Source organism: Manihot esculenta, chromosome 1, assembly GCF_001659605.2.
Source record: "Manihot esculenta cultivar AM560-2 chromosome 1, M.esculenta_v8, whole genome shotgun sequence".
NCBI lineage: Eukaryota > Viridiplantae > Streptophyta > Magnoliopsida > Malpighiales > Euphorbiaceae > Manihot > Manihot esculenta.
Window position 1 is genome coordinate 39192441 of NC_035161.2, and position 20940 is coordinate 39213380.

The 20940-nt window shown below is 34.0% G+C and overlaps 3 protein-coding genes across 3 annotated transcripts; 1 reads left to right on the forward strand and 2 right to left on the reverse strand.

The window, feature by feature from the left end:
• Positions 1 to 5705: 5705 nt before the first annotated feature.
• On the reverse strand, positions 5706 to 8639 carry LOC110613669 (GTP-binding protein SAR1A). Its single transcript, XM_021754899.2, has 3 exons — positions 8369 to 8639; positions 7777 to 7908; positions 5706 to 6304 (listed from the first exon to the last, which is right to left on the reverse strand). The coding sequence occupies exons 1-3, from the start codon at positions 8495 to 8497 to the stop codon at positions 5984 to 5986; spliced, it is 582 nt and encodes a 193-aa protein (XP_021610591.1). The 5' UTR covers positions 8498 to 8639; the 3' UTR covers positions 5706 to 5983.
• A 2960-nt stretch (positions 8640 to 11599) lies between these two features.
• Positions 11600 to 14272, reverse strand: LOC122725156 (universal stress protein Sll1388-like). Its single transcript, XM_043962076.1, has 5 exons — positions 14160 to 14272; positions 12131 to 12208; positions 11971 to 12055; positions 11777 to 11893; positions 11600 to 11686 (listed from the first exon to the last, which is right to left on the reverse strand). Exons 1-5 carry the CDS (start codon positions 14270 to 14272, stop codon positions 11600 to 11602), a joined length of 480 nt encoding a protein of 159 aa, XP_043818011.1.
• A 3641-nt stretch (positions 14273 to 17913) lies between these two features.
• Positions 17914 to 19413, forward strand: LOC110619019 (zinc finger BED domain-containing protein RICESLEEPER 2). The gene is made up of 2 exons (XM_043962109.1): positions 17914 to 19092; positions 19372 to 19413. The coding sequence occupies exons 1-2, from the start codon at positions 17914 to 17916 to the stop codon at positions 19411 to 19413; spliced, it is 1221 nt and encodes a 406-aa protein (XP_043818044.1).
• The last annotated feature ends 1527 nt before the right edge of the window (positions 19414 to 20940 follow it).

A 20940-nucleotide genomic window follows, 5' to 3' on the forward strand; every position in this document is an offset into this window, starting at 1 on the left:
CCTGCCAGGCTGGTCTCTTTCTCGCCCTCTGGGGCGTTGACATCGGCAGGGTGTGTCCCAGACACCTCCTCGGAAATACCCTCAGAAGGCACAGCCAGATGCTTTCTCGCCAGCTCGATGTCCTCAATCGACCCGGTGGCAATCTGGGGAGCCCCCTCCTGCCTAGAAATCGCAACTTGCGTATATTTTGGAGCCTGGGAAGATTGATTGGCCGAGCTCGGCCTGCTACGGCTAGATGGCCTGGAAGATTTGGTACTTCGAGAGCTCGACTTAGGAGCTCGAGAAGAAGCTGGGGCAGGAGGTCGGCTAACCGTCCTGGAAGAAATAACTCGGGCCACTTCTTCAGTAGCCTCTGAGACACATCGCCCAGATCGGAGGGCGTCCAGCGCAGCGTTCATGCTCTCCCTAGACAAAACTAAGTTCTTCGGAGGCTTAATTTGGTCCATCTCGATGTCAGAAGCTACAAACAATACAAAATTAGAACGGGTTAGCATAATCCCTAGTAGAAATCACAAAGAAAAAGCAAAACGGCTGGACAAAGCACAATACCCGCATCCTGGACATCCTTAAGATTACAGGCAAACATACATGTCTCGACGTCGTACTTCTTGCCCGCAGAAGTCAGACGAAGAAACCCAACCTGTTCAGTAAGGCTCAACTGGGGCAGGTCGTTACAACCCAGAGAGACCCCTTCCCAGGGGAGATTGAGCTCCCAAGCCAATCCCGTATTCTTCTTCAACTCCACCACCAGAAACCCCTCTACCCAATCCTTGATGGAGTCTTTGTAACCAGTGAAAATGGACAACCCTCCGCGAGGGGCAAAATAATAAAATCTCTGGCTCGCTTTGACTAGCCGGAAAAAGCTAACGAACAGGTGAAATGTGGGTGTAAACCCCCAGCTCAGACACACAGATTCAAAGCAAGACATGAAAAGAACAGAGTTGGGGGTTAGCATTCGAGGGGTGATCTCGAAATACTGGAAGACCTCTTTAAAGAAAGAAGAAAAGGGGAAGGACAGACCGTATTCCCTTTGTTTGAGGAAGAAGACTAAACTGATGTCCCTTTGAGGGTCGATTAAGCCAGGGGGAGAAGGATCAGGAAGAACAATCCTCTCATTACGGTAAGGAACCCGGATGTGGTAAATAGGGGTATCCAGGTATTCCCTAGAGATGAAATTCCTAATGTTAGACGGGGTGATGCTAGACTCCAGGTTGACGACATCGGGGAGACTAGAACTATCCATGGAGGAATAAGAAAGCGTACCTGAAACACAGTAAAGATGGATAAGCAGAAGAAGAAGGCAAAGGAGAACAGAGAGCAGAAGAGAAGCAAGCTTTCCGAAAAGACAGAGAGAATTCGAAATATGAAACAATAAAGAGCCGAAAAGATGTTTTGAACAGTTTTGCCCTTTGGCGGCGCAGTCATGATGACTCTCGGTATTTACCCCCTCATCAGCCAGACAATAACTGACGAGAAGGTAAAGGGGCAATTGATGATCGCTGGATCCCTCCGCCCCGGCCTGGGCCAAGCCCAGGATATCAGCCCAGTACTTAGAGGCCCTCAGGTCTTCCTTATGATCCAAGCCCAACCTGCCAGTCCGCCAGCCTTGAGGACCGGACTCCAGTCAGATTCTCCAATCAGGCTGGCCCAGCTCATTCGGCCCAATGAACATATCCCCTCTGGGCCTAGCCTTATCCTTATCTTCTGGCCCAGTTCGGAACCTAGAAGGAGTTCAGCCCATTCGCTTTGTGGGACCATCCGCATGCGTACCTGGGGAGAATCAGGGGACGTTGCGCATGGGACAGAGATTTGATTCCCTCGTACGTCCGTATCAACGTAGCAGGGACAGGTGGTCCAATGATACACGTTCTGTTACACGTTACTAGCAGCCAAAAGGAAACATATAAAAGGAGAAATACTCTCCTCTAGGTCTAAGATTTTTTCCAGTCTTATAGAACCCATTGTAAAACCCTATTTTTTGGATCTTAGATCATCAGCCACAATATATCAGGCTTCAAATCACCGAGATTCATTTTTCCCCTCTCAAACCTATATTCTTCATCTGTATGTTTTAATTAATAAATACATGATCTTTTTTTCGTTATAAAAAAATAGAGTTTACAAATATGTATAATTTTGGTTCGGAAGAATCACGTATTTCCCTTTATTCCTTTTTTCTTATTTTTTAATAACGCATAACCGTCACTTTATTACAGTACTATCTATTTTTGTCATGAAGACCCATACGTACAGACATTCTTGTTTGTCCATTTTCGTCAGATAAACGGTCATTTAATTCTCTTTCGGTGCGCATACTCATAGGGTTGCAGCGTAGCTGGACTTGTTTTCTTACCTACCGTCACATCACACGAGTTAAACTCTTCTTTGATGGATCCAAGTCTTAGGCGAGTCTAGCCTATTTTAATCGCAGGCTGAATAACGCACTATGGATCAGTCTGCTTAATGGGTTCTACGGAATGTTAAACTTGTTTTCTTCTCTAGGACAACCTGTTTTTTTTTTAAGAGTCCGATCTCCATTCGAGAGATAGAAACTCGGCGATCATTAATATTTAATAAAATACTTTTCATAATTTCAATTGATAAAAAAATTGAATTCCTAATTATGTTGATTGAAAAAATAACTGTATTGGATAATATTTTTTATTTGTAATTCTAAGCATTATTTATGAGTTTTGATTTATGTTCAATTGATAAAAAATGGAATTCCTAATTATGTTAAATGATTGAAAAAATAATTGTATTGGATAATATTTTTTATTTGTAATTCTAAGCATTATTTATGAGTTTTGATTTATGAGGCTATAATATTAATAACTCTATTAATTATGAGAGAATTTTTTCATAAAAAAAGAAAAAAACACACCTTCTCTTACATTATTTACAGGAAAAGAATCAAGAAATGAATAAAATATGTGGTGTAAAAATGATATGAACAACTTCATGCTTCAAATTCCTACAATTTTGTCTCTAAATTTTCCATCTAAAATCATAATTAAGGAAAAAGAAAAGAATTAGAGGCATCAAGGCTCCTCCAAGATGGGCTCAAGAACAGGTGTCCAGTGGCAGTAATTCCCCAACCTGCAACTGCCAAAACCCGAATCAAGCCCTTCCAAAGCCTCAACCATCTCAGTCTCTACCTCCACAGTCACAGGAACAGCGGGTAGAATCTTAGCGCCGCTCCGCTTCTTTTTTGACCTTTTCTCAGCAGACTCTAGAATTGCCATCTCGGAGTCGGAAATCTTACGATGGACCTTACTTAAAGGAACTAAAATGTAAATTTTACCAGCGAAAATCTCATCCTCAGCTCGCAAGGCAGATAAGCGGCGAGTACGGCGGAGGTCATGGAGAGAAGAGACGACGTGGCCGGGTTCTTCGAGCATGAGATCAGCGGCTTTAAGAGGGAGCAGGAGTTGCCTGAGGTTGCCGTGAAAATCCATAAGTTTCGCAGTTGTAGGGATATGAAAGCAGGAAGCAAAGTTTCCCATATTTTAGATTAAATTGAAGAGAAAAGAAAGAGAAGTTGGAGTTAATTGGGTTGAATGGAAGTGAAGTGAAAGAAGCGGAATGATGTATGGTATATATAGAAGAATAGTGAGAAAGAGTCAGACAGTCAAAGCTCGAGAGAGAGAGAGAGGTGTGAAGTGCGTGCTGAGTACGTGGGAACGTAAACGCGGAGTTTTTAGCTTTCTACTTTCTACTTTCTACTGTGATTGTGTGTGGACGTTCCACTTCCAACTTTGGTGCTTTGCGGGGGCCTCCTCTTTTGTGATCTTTGTCACATTCTCTTCGTCGCATATAACACAAATTATCAGCAATTAATTTTATATCCTCGTAAAATTATAAATTAATAGTAATTTTAAAAAATATATAAATTAATACTAAAATAATAGTCTAGCATCCATTCGATAATATTTATATAGTATAATTTTTTTATTAACTTTTTAATTATATTTATATTAAAAATATTAAATTTCATTAAATATAAAAAGATATTTAAAAAAAAATAAATTTATAATAATAAATTTATATATTATTATAGTGAAAAAATTAAATAATAATTTTAAAATAATTAAATAAATAAATAAAAATTATGAGATAAAAAAATAAAAAAATAATGTAAATTATTATTTTTAATTTCAGTCATTTGTCGGTTTTATCATTCCATATATTAATATCTACATAGTGTCAAAGTTTCATGTACAATTTCCATGTATAGATCTATTTTTATCTTTCATTCATTTTAACCATGGAGAATATTTGGGTAGCTCTATTTATATAAATCCCAAGGCACGTGTATTACGAGTTATTAGTGTGGATATCCGACGTGGAACTGCGCGTTTTAATTTGAAGACCATTTGTAGTCATGATGAGGCTCAGGCTCAGGCTCAGGCTCAGGCTCAGGCTCAGGCTCAGCTTTAGGGATATTAGATTATAGGGAGAAAGTGTTTCCACTGAAGATGCGCATGCAATGCAAATGCCACCCATTTCTTTTCTTTCTTTTTTTCTCTTTATTATTTTTTTTTTTTATCCTAGTTACCGGTTTTAGACATGTACATGAGTTCACACGAATTCCCACACAAACTAGATAACTTTTTTAATCATATATATATATATATATCTTAATTGAATATACATACACCCCATAATAGCACTCATTTAGAAACGGCCCATGTCACTTGGAGATGAAGATCGAACAAAGCATTATGTATTGTTATAGCTTATTGATAAGTGGCGCTGGACAGCAAACTCTAGCCGGCCCTCTAGGATACGGCCGTTAAATAAAATAATGATAATGATAAAAAAATAATTAAATTTATGACCGGCTTGAGTTATTTCTCAAGATCAAACATTGTGAAATCTCGTTTTAAATTCAATGATATGGTTGATCTGATCAAGACTCATGTAAGTAATATATATATATATATAAAATTTATATAAAATTATATTGTTTTATATATAATAATAAAAATATAATGTGTTTATGTTTTTAGACGTTTTTAATGTAGTGTTGCAGAAAAAAATTCTAAAAAATTTAAATTTATTGCTTATTTCTGATAATTAATTTTATAAAAATAATTATTCATCAAAATTAATTAACGTTAATTAAAATATAAAAATTAAATCAATAAGTTAAATATGATGACTAACATCAAATTGATCAATAATAATAATATATTATTAATTATTATTATTTTTAATAACATTGAGAAATTAAATTATATTAAAATTAAAATATTTTAATTAAATTTTAAAATATTAAAAATAAAATAAATAAAATAAAAAATTTATTAAAAATTTAAATCAATCAAATTAAATTAAATCAATTCGATTTAATTTCTAATTAAAATCTATTCAGTTTGATTTTTATAAACACCAAAATTTTAATTTTTAATTTATTCAATTTTAAATTAAACCGAATTCAATTTTAAATCAAACTATTTAAACCTTTTAATTTCACAAATTCTCTGTTCGGATCTGAAATCCTCGGTAAGTCATCTTGAATGAAGATGGGTTGGCGGCTCAACGAGGCTATGACCGTGAACAAACTCACAAGCTGGAGAAGATATCTTCGCGCATCTTCTGGTGTAAAGATACAACTAAATTAAATACATTCAACAGTGTGTGTCGCCAGGTAAGATAAAAACAAATAATACACTCCATACTACCTCACTGCAACACAAATATAACGATAATATAATAAAAATTTTAATTTTCTGGCTCTACCGTACTAACACTACAGCAAAGAGTTGGCAAACTCAACCGACAAACTACAAGAAAAAAGAATTAACTTGCTGCCACAACAAAATTTTACAGAGCAGTGATTTTAATACCTCCTTCCATACAGATCAAGATCACGATATATCCAATTTAAACGGGGGATGAGTACAACTTTTTTGTTAGGACAGGGCGTGGTGGGATGGCGGCTTCCGTGGTTCTGCCAATAATCTCCCTGAAAATTACCTTACTTAATGTATTGAGAAAGCCACTTGAAGCCATCACCATAACCCATTTTGCGCACAATGCTGCACATGAACACCTCCAAAGGACGCACGTTTGTGTCTGCCAGGTTTACCTTGCCTTTGCCAGTGGTGAAGCTAGTCATGCCAAGGTGGTGTCGTAACTCATCCTCTGAAGCAGCATAAGGTATGTCAATCTTGTTCCCCAAGATGAGAAATGGAACATTAGCCAAAGCCTCATCGGAAAGGAGAGCATCAAGTTCCCTTTTTGATTCAGCAAACCTCTCTTTGTCGTAGGCATCAACCAAGTACACCACAGCATCCACCTGTATCAAATAAAAACACGTTAATGGCCCAGTTCACATTTGAAACTATTTAACTGGCAGAAATGCAAGTCTAAACAAAAAAAATTGTAACATCAGTAAACAACAAAAATATCAAGCTTCAAAGCATAACAAACCTGATTGAAGTATGGAATATGCAAAAGGTTGCAATTCCATTCCAGATATAGAGCATCAGAAAACAGAAATACAGAGATAACAAATTCAGCAACTTCTGATTAATCACTTTCATGACAAGAAAATGCTATTCCAAAATAATCTGATATAAGATTACTTGGCAAAAAGAAAAAAGAAAATTGCCAACAATCACAATTTGGAGGTCCAGCCTTTAATTTCCAAAGCACTATAAAAACAAATTAGTCACACAGTTGTTAGTTTTCCAACCTCAAAGGGATATATAGGAACCAGAATCAACAAATGGCAAGTGCTAAGTGTAGCTTTTCCTAAAAAACCCTCGAGCATAGATTATTATTTGGCAGATAATTGCTCTTACAAGTATATGCACATGGTGACACTCACATCCCCCAACAGGAATTTGGAATAGCCAAGCAATGAAAGTCATCTTAAATAAAAAATTTAAAAAAAAAAATGAAGAGGAAGGCAATATCATATGTTTGGGGAACACTTGAACAACTGGCAAAGAAAGTGTAAGTAAATATAAGAAGTTCAATCCACAGAAATTACCAACATTTGGCCATTCATATTACTAGTGAGTAGCAATACATGGAAAAAAGAATGATAATACAATCAAGTAAATATGTGGCACATCAGACTAATCCCTATCCTCAGTCACTTCAAAACATACTGACTTTTACCCATAGCATGTCACAAGAGCAATACCCTAGTACAACCTTCCAAATAGTTACTAACACTTAAAAGTGTCTGAATGCAATGTGTGCACTTAAAGTAAAGGTACAAATTGATTGTTATTACCAAGACTTATTGAAAAGCATAAGATGCATAACACAGCATTATGTGGTTCCGATAAAGGTGTTCCTAAATATGTGACACCTCAAGAAGGATACAAGAAAAGAAACTCACGTACAGAATTGAAAAAGTCAGTTAAACAGGAATACACACAGGAAGATACATGACTAAGTGCAAAATATGAAAAAAAAAAAGGAAGATACTGGAATATAATTATTAATAATCAAAATTGGACTTACATAGTACATACTGCTGAGGGTATTAAGTTTATCTAATTTTGTTGTGCTGACAAAAAAAGATACTAAAATATGGGGCTAGAAAACATATACAGAGAATCATTACGACCAAATATCAGGCACAAGTAGAATTTGACCTTTGGACTCCTTTAAGGATGCCAAGTTATCTCACTGGTTAAGCCAGCTGGCACCCAGAGGAATGCATAACCCAAAAAAAACCATTGGAATAGCTTACAGTTTTATTATAATATTGATGCAGAAGCAGAACTAGCTAGATCGTTATGATCGGCTTACCTTGGCATAGTAATCTTTCCAGACTCTGCGAGCAATCTGATGGCCACCCAAATCAAACGCCTTGAACTTAATTTTCCCAATACTGAGCTCTTCAGACGTAGGATATTGAGTAGGCTGATGCTGAACCAATCTCTGTAATCAGAATAAAAATTTCCCAAATAAAAACAGTACTTCTCAGTTGAGTAAAACCACTTCGTTGGAAAGCTAATAAATGAGAGGCAACATGCACAAATACACACATAAATTTCAACTGAATTATAAGATTAATTTAATTTCCAAAATTAGAAACCGGCCAATTAACAAGAAATTTACACATATAGTGATAATAGTAATTATAATAACAACTGGCTTCAGCAATATTAATCAATCAATTAGGTATACCAAACAAACTAGCAGCTACTACAGAGATAATCGAAGGCGTTTTTGCTAAATATTCACCTGCTCTGAGTAATAACAGAGATTTTACAAGACAGAAGGCAAATCAAAGATCTCAAACGTCCCCTCTGCTTCCCAATCTTAAAATATAAAATCGAAGAAACTAATCGAACAAATCACAGAATCAAGAAAGGCGGAAGGAGTGAAAAAAGCGAACCTCATCCTTCAACATGTGAAGTAAGGTAGTTTTGCCGGCATTATCGAGCCCTAGAAACAAGATCTTGGCCTCTTTCTGCCAGAGACCGAGAGAGGAGAGGATGCCATAGAACCAATCAAGAAGAAACATGGCTTCTTCACTCTAGATTCCTAATCAGGAGCTGGGATTTTGTGACGATCCTTCTAAGCCTGGGAAGGAACCACAGAATCCGATTTCAGGGCTTCTGCTTGAGAATAAGATGCAAGTAAAACACCCAAGGGGAATATTATTACTGGAACAATTTTCTTCGGCAGTAAATGAACATTTTGATGAGCTGGACCTGCTCCGTCAGTGGGGTCCGCCAAAGTGTCAAGTATGACGTGTTTAAAATTGGAGGGGGAGAGAAAGTACCAAAGTAATGCCGTTATGGTCTTACGGAGATACAAAAGAAAAGATAATCAGGATGAGAATTCTGAAAATAATTTTTTCTTATGTAAGAATATGGAGGAAAAAAAAAATATATATATATATATGTATATATATATATGTATATATATTTGTTTTTTAATTTTTAAAATGGTTCAAATTAAGAGAAGCAAAAAATATTATAATTTTTCTCTTAATTTTCTTTTAATATTATAATATTGATAATATTATTATGGATTATTTATAATTAATTTAATTTACTTTAATGATAATAATTATTTGCATAATTTAGACATCCTGAGATAAACCCACAAACTAATTTTTTTAAAATTTTATATAATAATTTAATCTAATATTTAAAAATTATATAATTAATTAGTCCTTTTATTAAATTAGAAATTAAATTATCATTTTCACTCAATAAAATACCTGAATGGTCCCTTAAAATAATAATGGCGCTGATCAGAGGTTTAGCTGTTGACTCGATTGTCTCACTTATATAATACAATAGAAACAACTCGATGCCTACTAGGCTAGATTTTTTCTTTGATGTCTAGTTTGTGAGATTAATTCCATTTGGAACACAAAGCAGATACCTTGATTGTGATTCATGAAATTGGTTGATCAAGGCTCAGTTTTGTAACTACATGTGTAGTACACTACACCCTTAGCTAATCAATGTATTGTTGATATAGCAAGCTTTCAGTTACTACTGCAATTCTGAATCCAACAATGTCTTTAATTGTCCAACTTTATCAGGTTGTCCTGCAGGATATTCGAATTGTATATTGATAGAGCATAATTTAGATCATTTTATTATGATGATATTAATGTTAATTTACACTTTTTTTTACCTAATTTTATGATTTTGATCTTATTCTACAGAAAATAGTGTAAAGAGACAATTTGATGAAAATACCTCTAAAACTGCTTAAAATAGAGCAAAGGAGAGCAAGCACGTCGAGTGCAACTTGAAAAGAGTCAAAATAAAGAAAGTAATTTGAAATTTAAATTTTAAATCTTTAAGAGAATTCAAAATTCAAAATCAAGATTCAGCTAAATGAGGAAAGTGCTAAATGAGGAAAGTGCAGTCAACAGAGCAGTTTGAAATTCAAGATCTTCAATAATCCTTTTCCTTATTGAAGAAGCCAAATCTTTAGAAGATGCATATTCAAATTTGAAATTCAAATTCAGCTTGTCAAAGAAGACACACATGCCACCTCAAGTCTTGCACATTCAAAATTCAAAATTCAAAAGAGAGGCTCCACCTCATTAATGTGCAAGGTTGGGCGGCATAGGTAGCACTTGGACAGCCAAGAGTTCAACTTGGGCAGCAAGGAAGACCTAGGGCAACACCTAAAATCTATTTAAAGACCTCCTAAACCAGCTGGCCATCCTCTTCCCCATCTTCTCCATTCGGCCGCCCAAGCTCCAAGGCTCTCCATCTTCGGTTCTTCTTTCTTTCTCTTCTTCTTTTCTTCTTTTTTTTGGTTTTGGTTCAGCCATGAGTGGCTGAAACCTTTTATTCTAGTTGAAGATTAGGTGAAACTTTGATTGTTTTATGGATTGGGAGATCTGAACACACATTGTTTAACTTTTGTTTATTCAATATTTATGCAATTTCATGCTTGATTCCATTATTGCTTTGTTATTTTGATCAATGTAGCCACTTGATTCTTGATTGCAAGGTAATATATTATTAGTTTGAATGATTTTGAGTCTGTAATTGTTTCGATTGTGTTGTAATTGTTTCGATTGTTCAAACACAAGAACACTTGGTGTAAAAACTAAGGAAGTTGCATGATCTTAGCAATATCACCATGCGTTTGGGGTAGTTAGAATTAGGTCTCTCTATCTCTTAATGCAATTGACAGTTGTTTTGATACCTAAGCCCCAAGGACGTTCCTTGGCAACTTGTTGATTAGTGATTGGTTAAAGGACGTTCCCTAATTAATTTATTATTAAGGAGAGATATGGTGGTGAGAAGCATCTTCCATCTCCATAACTAATTTATTGAATCAAACAAAGGAACTTAAGTGTCAATTATCAATCCCAACAACTGAAGTGGATCCAATTCTTCAACTAGAACTTTCTTATTATTGATTTCTCTTTACTTTTATTATTCGCTTTCTTTTATTGCTTTCAACATTAGATCAATTCAATCAATCTCAAAACCCCTTTTTATTTTTATTACACTTTATTTTTATTTTGCTTTCAGTTACTTTACTTTCAGTGTGTTCTCTTGATCTTGATAAGGAAGATAGGTAAGTTTTAAATTCTCTGTGAATTTGATCCTTTCACCACTATCTGCAGTTGTAAAATTGTTGATAACTGAAAATGTTATTTTTGACCAGTTTCAACAACTGCAAGTCACATATGCACTTGTAATCCGGATGAAATGTGATTGCTATGGATTCATGTTTCGCTCTGTGTTTTGCCAACTGAAAGGTACCTAGGAAGAGGAATTGTTTATGTGCTTGATTGGAAGGGTATTCATCTGGTGAGCGTAGCAAGTTGTTCCTCTGGAATACGTTGTGTTCTGTGACTTCAGCTCACCAAAGGTTTTGAGTTGGTCACATGTCTGCACGGGATCATTTCTGTTGGGATTAACAACTTAGCAAGTTATGTTGATTACTCAAATGCATATGCTTTTTCTTGGATGATAAAGAAAGAAATTAATATAACACCAGAGTAGGGGGAATTGTACTATTCGCCAACTTTTAGCTCATTCAACTAGTTGTATAACGAGGTAAGTTGAGTCTATGTACACATGATGCTAGTGGACAGCTAGAATCATCACTTGAAAAGTTGTGGGAGGAAGTCAAGTCAATTTTCCTCTGGGTTCTTCACGATCACCACTAGGCATTTTACATGCTGGGCACAATGGTCGCTCACACTTCCAATAAGGGCTCTGCAACAACGACGATAGGACTCCCTGAACTTAAAATGTCTGTATGTCTGTCTATTTATTTATACACAATCGTTGGTTTTTAGATATTCCCTTTTCAAGAAACCACAACAGTGGCTTCCCATGACAAGGATGTCAGCTCCAAGTTTCTCTACTGTATTGCATATCACATCTTTTGCCTCTCCGCTCCCAACTGCTCTTTCTACTTTTACCTGAACAGGATATCAAATCCATGACAGTGAAGGAAAAGAATAACGCCTAACGCCTGCAGAAATGAAGAATGATTTACATTGAAGTTTTTGTAGACAACTTTTGCCCGTTCCATAACAGAGTTCACCAAGTCCTTGCTATATTTTTCCATGGAAGAAATCACATAAAAAAATATGCATTATGCAATCAAATATCACCTTATCCCTGGTTATTTTTGAATTATAGTTAATAAAATAATAGAGTTATAGAAATGGAAACCTGCAACGTCGAAGGCAGAGTAGATAGGAGGTGGGGGCTTAACGTAGAGAAGAACTAATGATAGAGCATATTTTAGTCCATTTTATCATTATGTTCTTGATGTTTATTTACATCTTTTTTGCTTAATTTTGTGGTTTTAATTATGTTTTGCAGATATTAGGTGTAAAGAGACAATCTGGAGAAAATGCTCTTAAAACTGCCAAAAAGTGCCAAATAAGGAAAGTTTCCAAATAAGGAAAGTTTTCAGAAAAGGAAAGTTTTCAAATGAGGAAAGTGCAGAAGCAAAAACAAACAAGGAAAGCTCAGTCAGAAGATTATTTGAAATTCAAATCGCAGATCTTTCTTTCCTTGTTCAAAAATGTGCACACACTACTGCAGTCATATCTTCCTATTTAGGCAGCAAGATCTTAAAGAGATGCTCTTCCTCTTCTGCGTTCAACATTCGAATTTCAAAAGAGGCTCCACCTAAAAAGGAATGTATGGACAACATATCTTCCCTTTTGAAGACCAAAATTCGTGCATCCTTCCTATTCAGAAACAATCTGCGCGCTTTCCTCTTCTGAGAGCCATCTGCGGGCCACCTTCCTTTTCTGCAACAACTTGAGCAGCAAGTTGCACATGGACAGCACCTTGGGCAGCCTCTACACTAATTAGGAAGCAAGATCAGCATCTAAACTTATTTAGGAAGCATAATCTGCGCCTCCTTCCCTTTCTGAGACCAAACCGCGCGCACCAACTTCCTTCCGCAGTGCATTTTCGCGCAGCCTTCCTTCTGAAGCCGAAAAGCGCGATTCTTTCCTTTTTCAGACACATCTTGGGCAGAAAATACCTCTTGGGCAGTAAGTATGACCTAGGGCAACACTTTTCAACTATAAAAAGCCACATAGGAAGCCTCTACATGGCCTTTAAGCTCCCCTTGGGAGACACCTACGAAATTCACATCTCTTCTTCTACCTTTCTTCTTTTCTTTTATTTTTGGTTTTGTTTCAGCCATGAGAGACTGAAATCTTTTATTCTAGTTGAAGATTAGGTGATACTTTGGTTGTTTTATGGATTGGGAGACTTGATCAAACATTGTTTAACTTTTGGTTGTTCAATATTTATGCAATTTCATGCTTGATTTCAATATTGCTTTGTTGTTTAGATCTACGTTGATTCTTGATTGCAAAGTAATAATATGTTAGTTTGGATGATTTAAGTCCGTAATTGCTTAGATTATTCTTACATAAGAACACTTGGGATAAAACCCAAGGAAATTGTATGATCTAGCGTTATCTCCATACGTTTGGGTAGTTAGGATTGGATCTCTCTATTTCTTAATGCAATTGACAATTTTTTTGATGCCTAAGGCCCAAGGACGTTCCTTGGCAATTTGTTAATTAGTAATTAATTAGAGGACGTTCCCTAATTGGTTTAATCATAAGGAGAGATAATGGTGGTGAGAAGCGTCTTCCATCTCCATAACTAATCTATTGAATCAACCCAAAGAAAACTAAGTGTCAATGATCAATCCCAACAATTAAAGTGGATCCAATTCTTCAACTAGATCTTTCTTATTATTTATTTCTCTTTATTTTTATTATTTGCCTTATTTTTATTGCTTTCAGTTTTAGATTAATTAAATCAATCTCAAAACCCCCATTTTACTTACAGTTTAGTTGGTTTCAGTTTTATCTCGTTTTACTTTATTTTGCTTTCCATTTATTTCTCTTTCAGTTTTATCTCCTTTCAGTTTTATCTCATTTCAGTTTTATCTCGTTTCAGTTTATCTCGTTTCAGTTTTATCTCGTTTCAGTTTTATCTCGTTTCAGTTTATCTCGTTTTCAGTTTTCTTCTTTTGCAGTTTATTTTTGTTTCAGTTTATTTTATTGGTCTTGATAAGGAAAATAGGTAAGTCTTCAATTCCCTGTGGATTCGATCCTTTCACCACTATCTGCAATTGTAAATTGTTGATAACCAGAAAGATTATTTTTGACCGATTTCGACAACCGCGAGTCAACTAACGTGCAATTAGAAGTGGGAGAAACGAGGTTGGCGAGACACCGAGAGAGAGCGTGCATGCTCTCGTTGCTCTCATCGACTGCTACCACCACTTTCCTTCCTGTCTTAGTGTTCCCTCCCATTTTTGCGACATTTTCTTCGAAAAGCTGCTACTTGTATATGCAGAAGCAAGAAATTCTCTGGGCCTTGAAATATGATAACAAAACAACAAAAACACACTGTATTGACAGATGGTGGTATTAACTGGCTTTTTAAGTTTCCGGTTTAGAGGTCGTGGGTTTTCTTCTCTGATGGCTAAATTCTTTGACTTTTTTGTATGCCAAATGCAAATGACGGCTCGGAAAATTACGTACGGAGGTAGAGGAATCTTTAATAAGAAACATCCGCATGCCAATTTAATTGTAATTAATCCATTTGATTTGTAATTAATTCAAATTTCAAAAAATCAATTTACTGAAATTTTTTAAGCTAAAAGTCAAATCAAATTAAATCTAAGTAATGCAAATTATTCGTGTTAAAGGTTTGCTATTTTATCGTCCTTACCCTTCCGACACTATAGCCCTCCGACTGCAGTATGCTTGCCATATGGGGCATAGGAACGTGGGTTAGGCCTAGGGCTGTAAATGAACCAAGCTATTCATGAGCTATTCGAGACTCGACTCGATAAAAACTCGACCGAGTTCGGCTCGTTTTTTAAACGAGCCGAGCTCGAGTTCAATTTTGAGGCTCGTCACCTAAACGAACTGAGCTTGAGCTCAATAGTATTCGGCTCGTTAAGGCTCACGAGCTGGCTCGTTTTTAGGCTCGCGAGCTGACTCGTTGAGAAGGCTCGCGAGCTGGCTCGTTGAGAAGGCTCGCGAGCAGACTTGTTAAATAGGCTCATGAGTAATATTGTTTAAATAAATTGGTCAACTAATTCGTTAAATAAATTTATGAACAAGTTCATATATTATTAAAAAAATAAAAATAATTATAAAATTATAAAATTTAAACTATTATAAATACTTGAAATTTATACTATTGAAAATTACAAATAATTAAGATTAATTATTATAATTAGTATTCTTTAAAATTAAATTATAAAAATCTTTTGTATATAATTATTATAATAAGATTTCATAAAATTAATGTATAATCACAAATAATTAATATTAATTATTATAATAAATATTCTTTAAAATTATAGTATTACATGATAAATTGAGTTGTAAAAATTATATACATTTTAAAATTAAAGTATAATTATAAAAAAATTTTGTATATAATTAAGCATACAATATAAAAGATGATAATAATTATTAAAGTATATTAATAATAATTAATTAAGTAAACAATGTATATAATCAAGTATTATTAATTAAAAGTTTTAACTAAGTATCAAAGCATTATTGATTAAAAATAATAATTATCAATAAGAGTTTTCGATTTTTGACATTTCGTTTTCAAATTTCATCCTAACAAAGTATTATTGATTAAAAGTTTTAACTTAAAAAAATCTAATCAGTCCTATATCAATACTATAAATAATTAAAAATCATATTTTTAGAAATTATAAATAATAATAAGTACTTTTTAATATTATTATTCAAGTAGTATTATCTGATAAATTGAATTGTAAAATTAGATACTTTTTAAAATTAAAGTATAATTATAAAAAAAAATTTTAAACTAGATACTACTGTAAATATTTAATTAATCATTATTAATATATTTATATAATTATTACTAAAAAATTTATAATTTTAATTAAAATTATATAATTTTAAATGAAATACTCTAATTATATAAAAAGAATATTTTTATAATCCATTAATTAAATTATGTAATTAATTAATTATAAATAAATACATTTTCATTAAAATTGAATAGTTTTAATCAAAATTACGTAATTTTGTGTAACTAATAATAACCTAACTAATCATATAACCTAATAATATTAGTTTTAACCAAAATTAATATTATTATTTAATCAATTCAAACTTTTGATGCTGCCGCACACCATCCCACCACTCACCTTTTCGCATGCCAACACCATCCCACCACTGACCTTCTATTGCATGCCAATCACAGCCTCACCTTCTGCCGCATGCCAATCACAGAGCCTTCTAAGACCCATCACATTGCTGGAGGATATTGTTGAATTCATAGCTCCACCGCCGATCGCCATCGCTGAGCCACATCCTGCCATTCCGTCGATCGGTTCTAATGTAAATATAATTATCTTTATTGTTATAATTTGCATTTGATTTTTTTAATTTATGATCATTATTATTATTAGTATCTGATTTTTTAATTTTCTACAACTTTAATATAACATATTAATCGCAATAGAATAAAATTTTTTGATAAATAATCTCCATACTTTTACCCTGATAGGATAGGAGCTTTTGTAACAATAAAATAAACAGTGCATTCAACATATATGAAATTAGGTTAGCCTTACTATCAGAACAGATATGAAGTTAGTCTCAAGACCCTTTTTTTTTTTTTATAAAAGATAGCAAATCCATTAGAAGAATGTTTTCTTAATGCCCTGTAGGAAAAGAGAGATTGAAATGCTCTATAACAACTTTTCCTAAAATTGGAAATTTTGGGTAGGGTTTGTTTCTTGTTTTGGTCGTGTGTTAATTATCCTAAACAAGACTCACAGGCATATTTTTTTATATTATATATATTAAAGTATTTTATTTTCAAGATTCCTACTGTCCTTCTACTAACTTGTTTGTATACCATTTGGATAAAATTATTTCTATTAATTTGAATCATTTATATTTATTATATGTTCATTAATTATGAATACATGATTGATATGATACATTATTGTAAAATAGATTTGTGTATTTAATAAAATTAACATGTAGTTTTTTTTAACAGAATGTCAAACGTAAATTCGAATGAATTAAGTACTCCTATTGATCAAGTGCCTTTTGTTATTTTTCTTTCTACTCAAGATTCATCTACAAGTCCAGCCATGGATGATGCCACTACAAATGTTGATGAATCAAATCAAAATAAAGAAAAAGAAGATGAGGAAAGTCCATTTTGTCTGAAAAAAAGGAAGCGGACTTCAAAAGTGTGGACTGAGTTCAAGGAAATTTCACTTTCTGATGGAACAGTGAAGGCAGAATGTATTCATTGCAAACACCAACTTGGAGTGTGCAAAACTGGTGCCACAACACACTTGCTTAGACATTTAAAGAGTTGCCTAAGAAGGAAGGTGAATTTGAAAGGGCAACAACAACTCAACATCACAACAACCATAGCTGAGACAGAAAGTGTGACTTCTGTGCAAAATTTTAAATATGACCATGCAAAAGTAAGAGAAGTCATTGCTCATATGATTCTTGTTCATGAGTTGTCATTCAGCTTTGTAGAGTATGAGGTTTTCAATTTGTTAATGAGAACCGCAACTCCATATTATCAGAAGGTTAGTCGTGCAACTGCAAGGAAAGATTGTTTTTCTGCGTATGAAATTGAGAAGAAGAAAGTGAAAGCATTACTGAAGGACACTGACAAGGTTAGTGTGACCACGGATTTATGGAAGTCTGGGCAGCACATTTCATACATGGTTGTTACTGCCCATTTTGTGGACTCTGAATGGAAGTTACAAAAACGTACTTTAAATTTTTGTGATGTCCCACCACCTCATACAGGTGTTGTTATATGTGATGTGCTACAAAAATGCTTAGTTGAATGGGGCATCGAAGATAAGGTATGGACTATTAGTGTTGATAATGCCAGTTATAATGATGTTGCTGTTAGGATGTTGAAGGATAATCTTGCTTACAAGAATAGTCTTGCACTTCATGGTAAATTATTTCATGTGAGATGTTGTGCACATATTTTGAATTTATTGGTACAAGATGGTTTGTCTGAGATTGCAGATATAATTAAAAATGTGCGTGAAAGTGTAAAACATCTTGTTGCTTCTGAGTCTCGCCGTTTAATTTTTAGTGAAATTGCAAAACAATTGAAATTACCTTCCAAGAAGCTTCTTTTAGATTGTGGCACAAGGTGGAATGCAACTTATTTCATGTTATCAGCTGCTTTGGAGTTTAAAGATGTCTTCCCTCGATATCAGCAAAGAGATTCAAGTTATACATATTTGCCTAGTGAGGATGATTGGCAAAAGGTTAAGGAAGTGTGTTCTTTTCTTGAAGAATTTAATGAAGTTACCAATGTTATTTCAGGTACTGAATATCCAACTTCAAATTTATTTCTTCATGAACTTCATTCAATAAAAAAATTATTAGATGAAGCACATGAAAATGGGAATATTTATATGAAAGTCATGGTTGGTAAGATGAAATGTAAATTTGATAAGTATTGGGGTGATTGTAATTTGTTGATTTCTCTATCAGCTATATTAGATCCAAGAAATAAGATGAAATTGATTGAATGGAGTTTTCCAGAAATATATTCTGAGTTTGATTCTGATGAGCATATTACAACTGTGATGGAGACATTGCGCATGCTTTATAATGAGTATGTAGATGCTCATAAAACAAAAAGTATTGGATCAGAAATTAGTAGTGGTGAAACTCAAAAAGAAGGATCTAGTTGTATTATAAGTGGAAAAGGGAAAATCAGAGGAAGAACACAATTTTATAGCTATATTAGGAATGTTGATTGTGTGATTGAGCAACCAAAGTCTGAATTAGATGTGTATTTGGAAGAAGATGTTCATATTTGTCAAGATGATTCTAACTTTGATGCCTTAGAATGGTGGAAGATGAACAACATGAAATTTAGGATATTATCAAAGATGGCTCATGATATACTATCAATTCCTATAACAACTGTTGCTTCAGAATCTGCTTTTAGTGCTGGAGGTAGAATTATTGATCCACATAGAGCATCATTGGGAGCAGAAACTGTTCAAGTTTTAACTTGTGGAGCTGATTGGTTGCGAGCATTTTATAGCATCAAGAGAAAAAAGAAGGTAAGTTCAATAACACATTATTATTTTTATTTTCAAATAATAATATGTAATTAACTTTTTTTATTCTTTTATTATTATTAAAGGATAAAGATGATATTCAAAAGGTCATGCTACCTTAGTGGTTTGATCCTTAACATTCAACTTTGTTGTTATAATTATTTTTCAGGTACAAATTAATTTATTTTTTTATTTTTTTAATTTATAGTACTAATTAGATAATGACACATTTTGTTTATGTTGCTAATAGAGTTTTTTTTTTTTTTTTGGTGTTATTTGAAGGTTATATGGATGTTGAAGTTGAAATTCAAGTTAACTAGTTGAACAAGTATGAAGATAATTATGAAGATAATTAAATTATATTAGCTTGTTTCAACTGTTGGAAGTTGGAATTAACTTTATTCGTTTGATATTAAACTTTGTGTGTAATTTTATTATGTTGTTGAATTTATATTTATTTGTGTTATTTTAGTTATGAATTGTGTTATGTAATTTTTTTTATGCGCACTCTCTTTTTTTATATTATTTAAATTAATGATGATTAAAAACTGATTAAAGTGTAATTATTAATTCGAGATCGAGCCTGAACTCGAGTTCAAACCGAACTTTTTAATTTCGAGCTCGATCTCGAGCTTTTTTAACGAGTTTCTTAATCGAGCTTTTCGAATTCGAGCTCGAGTTTTATTAACGAGCTTCTTAATCGAGCTTTTCGAGCTCGAGCTCGAATTAGGCTCGTTATTAAACTGAACGAGCTTTTCACGAGTCGAGCTCGAATCGAACTCGATTATAATATTTAATTCTCGAGCCGAGCTCGAATCAAATATTAGAGCTCGAGTCGAACTCGAACTCGAGCTCGAACTTCCAAACTTTTTTAATAAACGAGCTTGAGCTTTACAAAGCTCGGCTCGGCTCGGCTCGACTCGACTCGATTACACCCCTAGTTAGGCCTTGCAGTCGGATATCTAGACCACGGTTCGGCCTCGTTATGTGGGCTTCATACCATGGATCGGCCAGGTCTAATCAAACTGTAACTTGGTTAATATTACATAAAAATGGATTCAGTTTGATTAATTTTATTTTTTTTTCATTAGATAATATAACTGAATTTAAAAAATAATACTCAAAATAAATTATACAAAATATAAACCATAAATAAATAAATTCAATTTAATTTATCAATTAAGAGGAAAGCTACTTGGTATTTGCAAGTTGTTTTGTATTTCAAAAGTTTCAATTTACTCATATATTAGAACCAAGAGTTTTTATTTAGTTTATAAGTGAAAAAAAAAACTCACACTTGATAGCAAAGAAATGTCAAATTTCGTGATTTATACACGTAAAATTTTCCGGTAAATTTGAATGAAGTCTAAAATTAAATCGTTTGAAATAGAAGAACTCATGAATTAATTTTCCGATAACGTTTTGGACAACTGAAGTGCGGGGCCCTGAATTTGATAAATTTAGGACCTGGACAATAGCAATGAATAATGAGCCACTTTGGTACTCGCGTGGGTTTGGGCCCGAATATTGTAGATGATTAAGAAGCTCATACTGTTATCCTTACTCTCCATGTTTGGATACATTCCCATGTTTATGCTTTAGGTCCTCGTCGTTCTTCAGCTTTGATGGAGCTCTTGTTTGTTGTTTGAGGAGCCTCTAGACTTTTGATTTGTTATTTTTTTACAGGCGCACTTGGTGGTTTCTGTCTCTGTCTCTGCCTCTCCTGGATGCTTGGTCGACAGCGATAAGTGCGCATGCCTTCTCTTCTCAATCGAGCGAGTCCCCTATGTGGGGTTAGAGTTTCTATCGGACCTTGGATCCTTTCATTTCTAGGCTGGACCCTTCTACTTT

Bases quoted from the DNA above. Each gene is read 5' to 3' on its own strand.
- LOC122725156 (XM_043962076.1), bottom strand. From the start codon at position 14,272: ATGGGAGGGAACACTAAGACAGGAAGGAAAGTGGTGGTAGCAGTCGAT. The intron at 12,209-14,159 runs TTGCACGTTAGT...ATATGCTCTATC, and splicing joins CTCGTTTCTCCCACTTCTAA to ATTAGTTCTTCTCTACGTTA. The intron at 11,894-11,970 runs GTAAATCATTCT...TATCCTGTTCAG, and splicing joins TTGTCTACAAAAACTTCAAT to GTAAAAGTAGAAAGAGCAGT.
- LOC110613669 (XM_021754899.2), bottom strand. From the start codon at position 8,497: ATGTTTCTTCTTGATTGGTTCTATGGCATCCTCTCCTCTCTCGGTCTC. The intron at 7,909-8,368 runs GTTCGCTTTTTT...TTCTGATTACAG, and splicing joins TTCACATGTTGAAGGATGAG to AGATTGGTTCAGCATCAGCC. The intron at 6,305-7,776 runs GTAAGCCGATCA...TATTTGATACAG, and splicing joins GGAAAGATTACTATGCCAAG to GTGGATGCTGTGGTGTACTT.
- LOC110619019 (XM_043962109.1), top strand. From the start codon at position 17,914: ATGTTGAAGGATAATCTTGCTTACAAGAATAGTCTTGCACTTCATGGT. The intron at 19,093-19,371 runs GTAAGTTCAATA...TGTTATTTGAAG, and splicing joins GCATCAAGAGAAAAAAGAAG to GTTATATGGATGTTGAAGTT.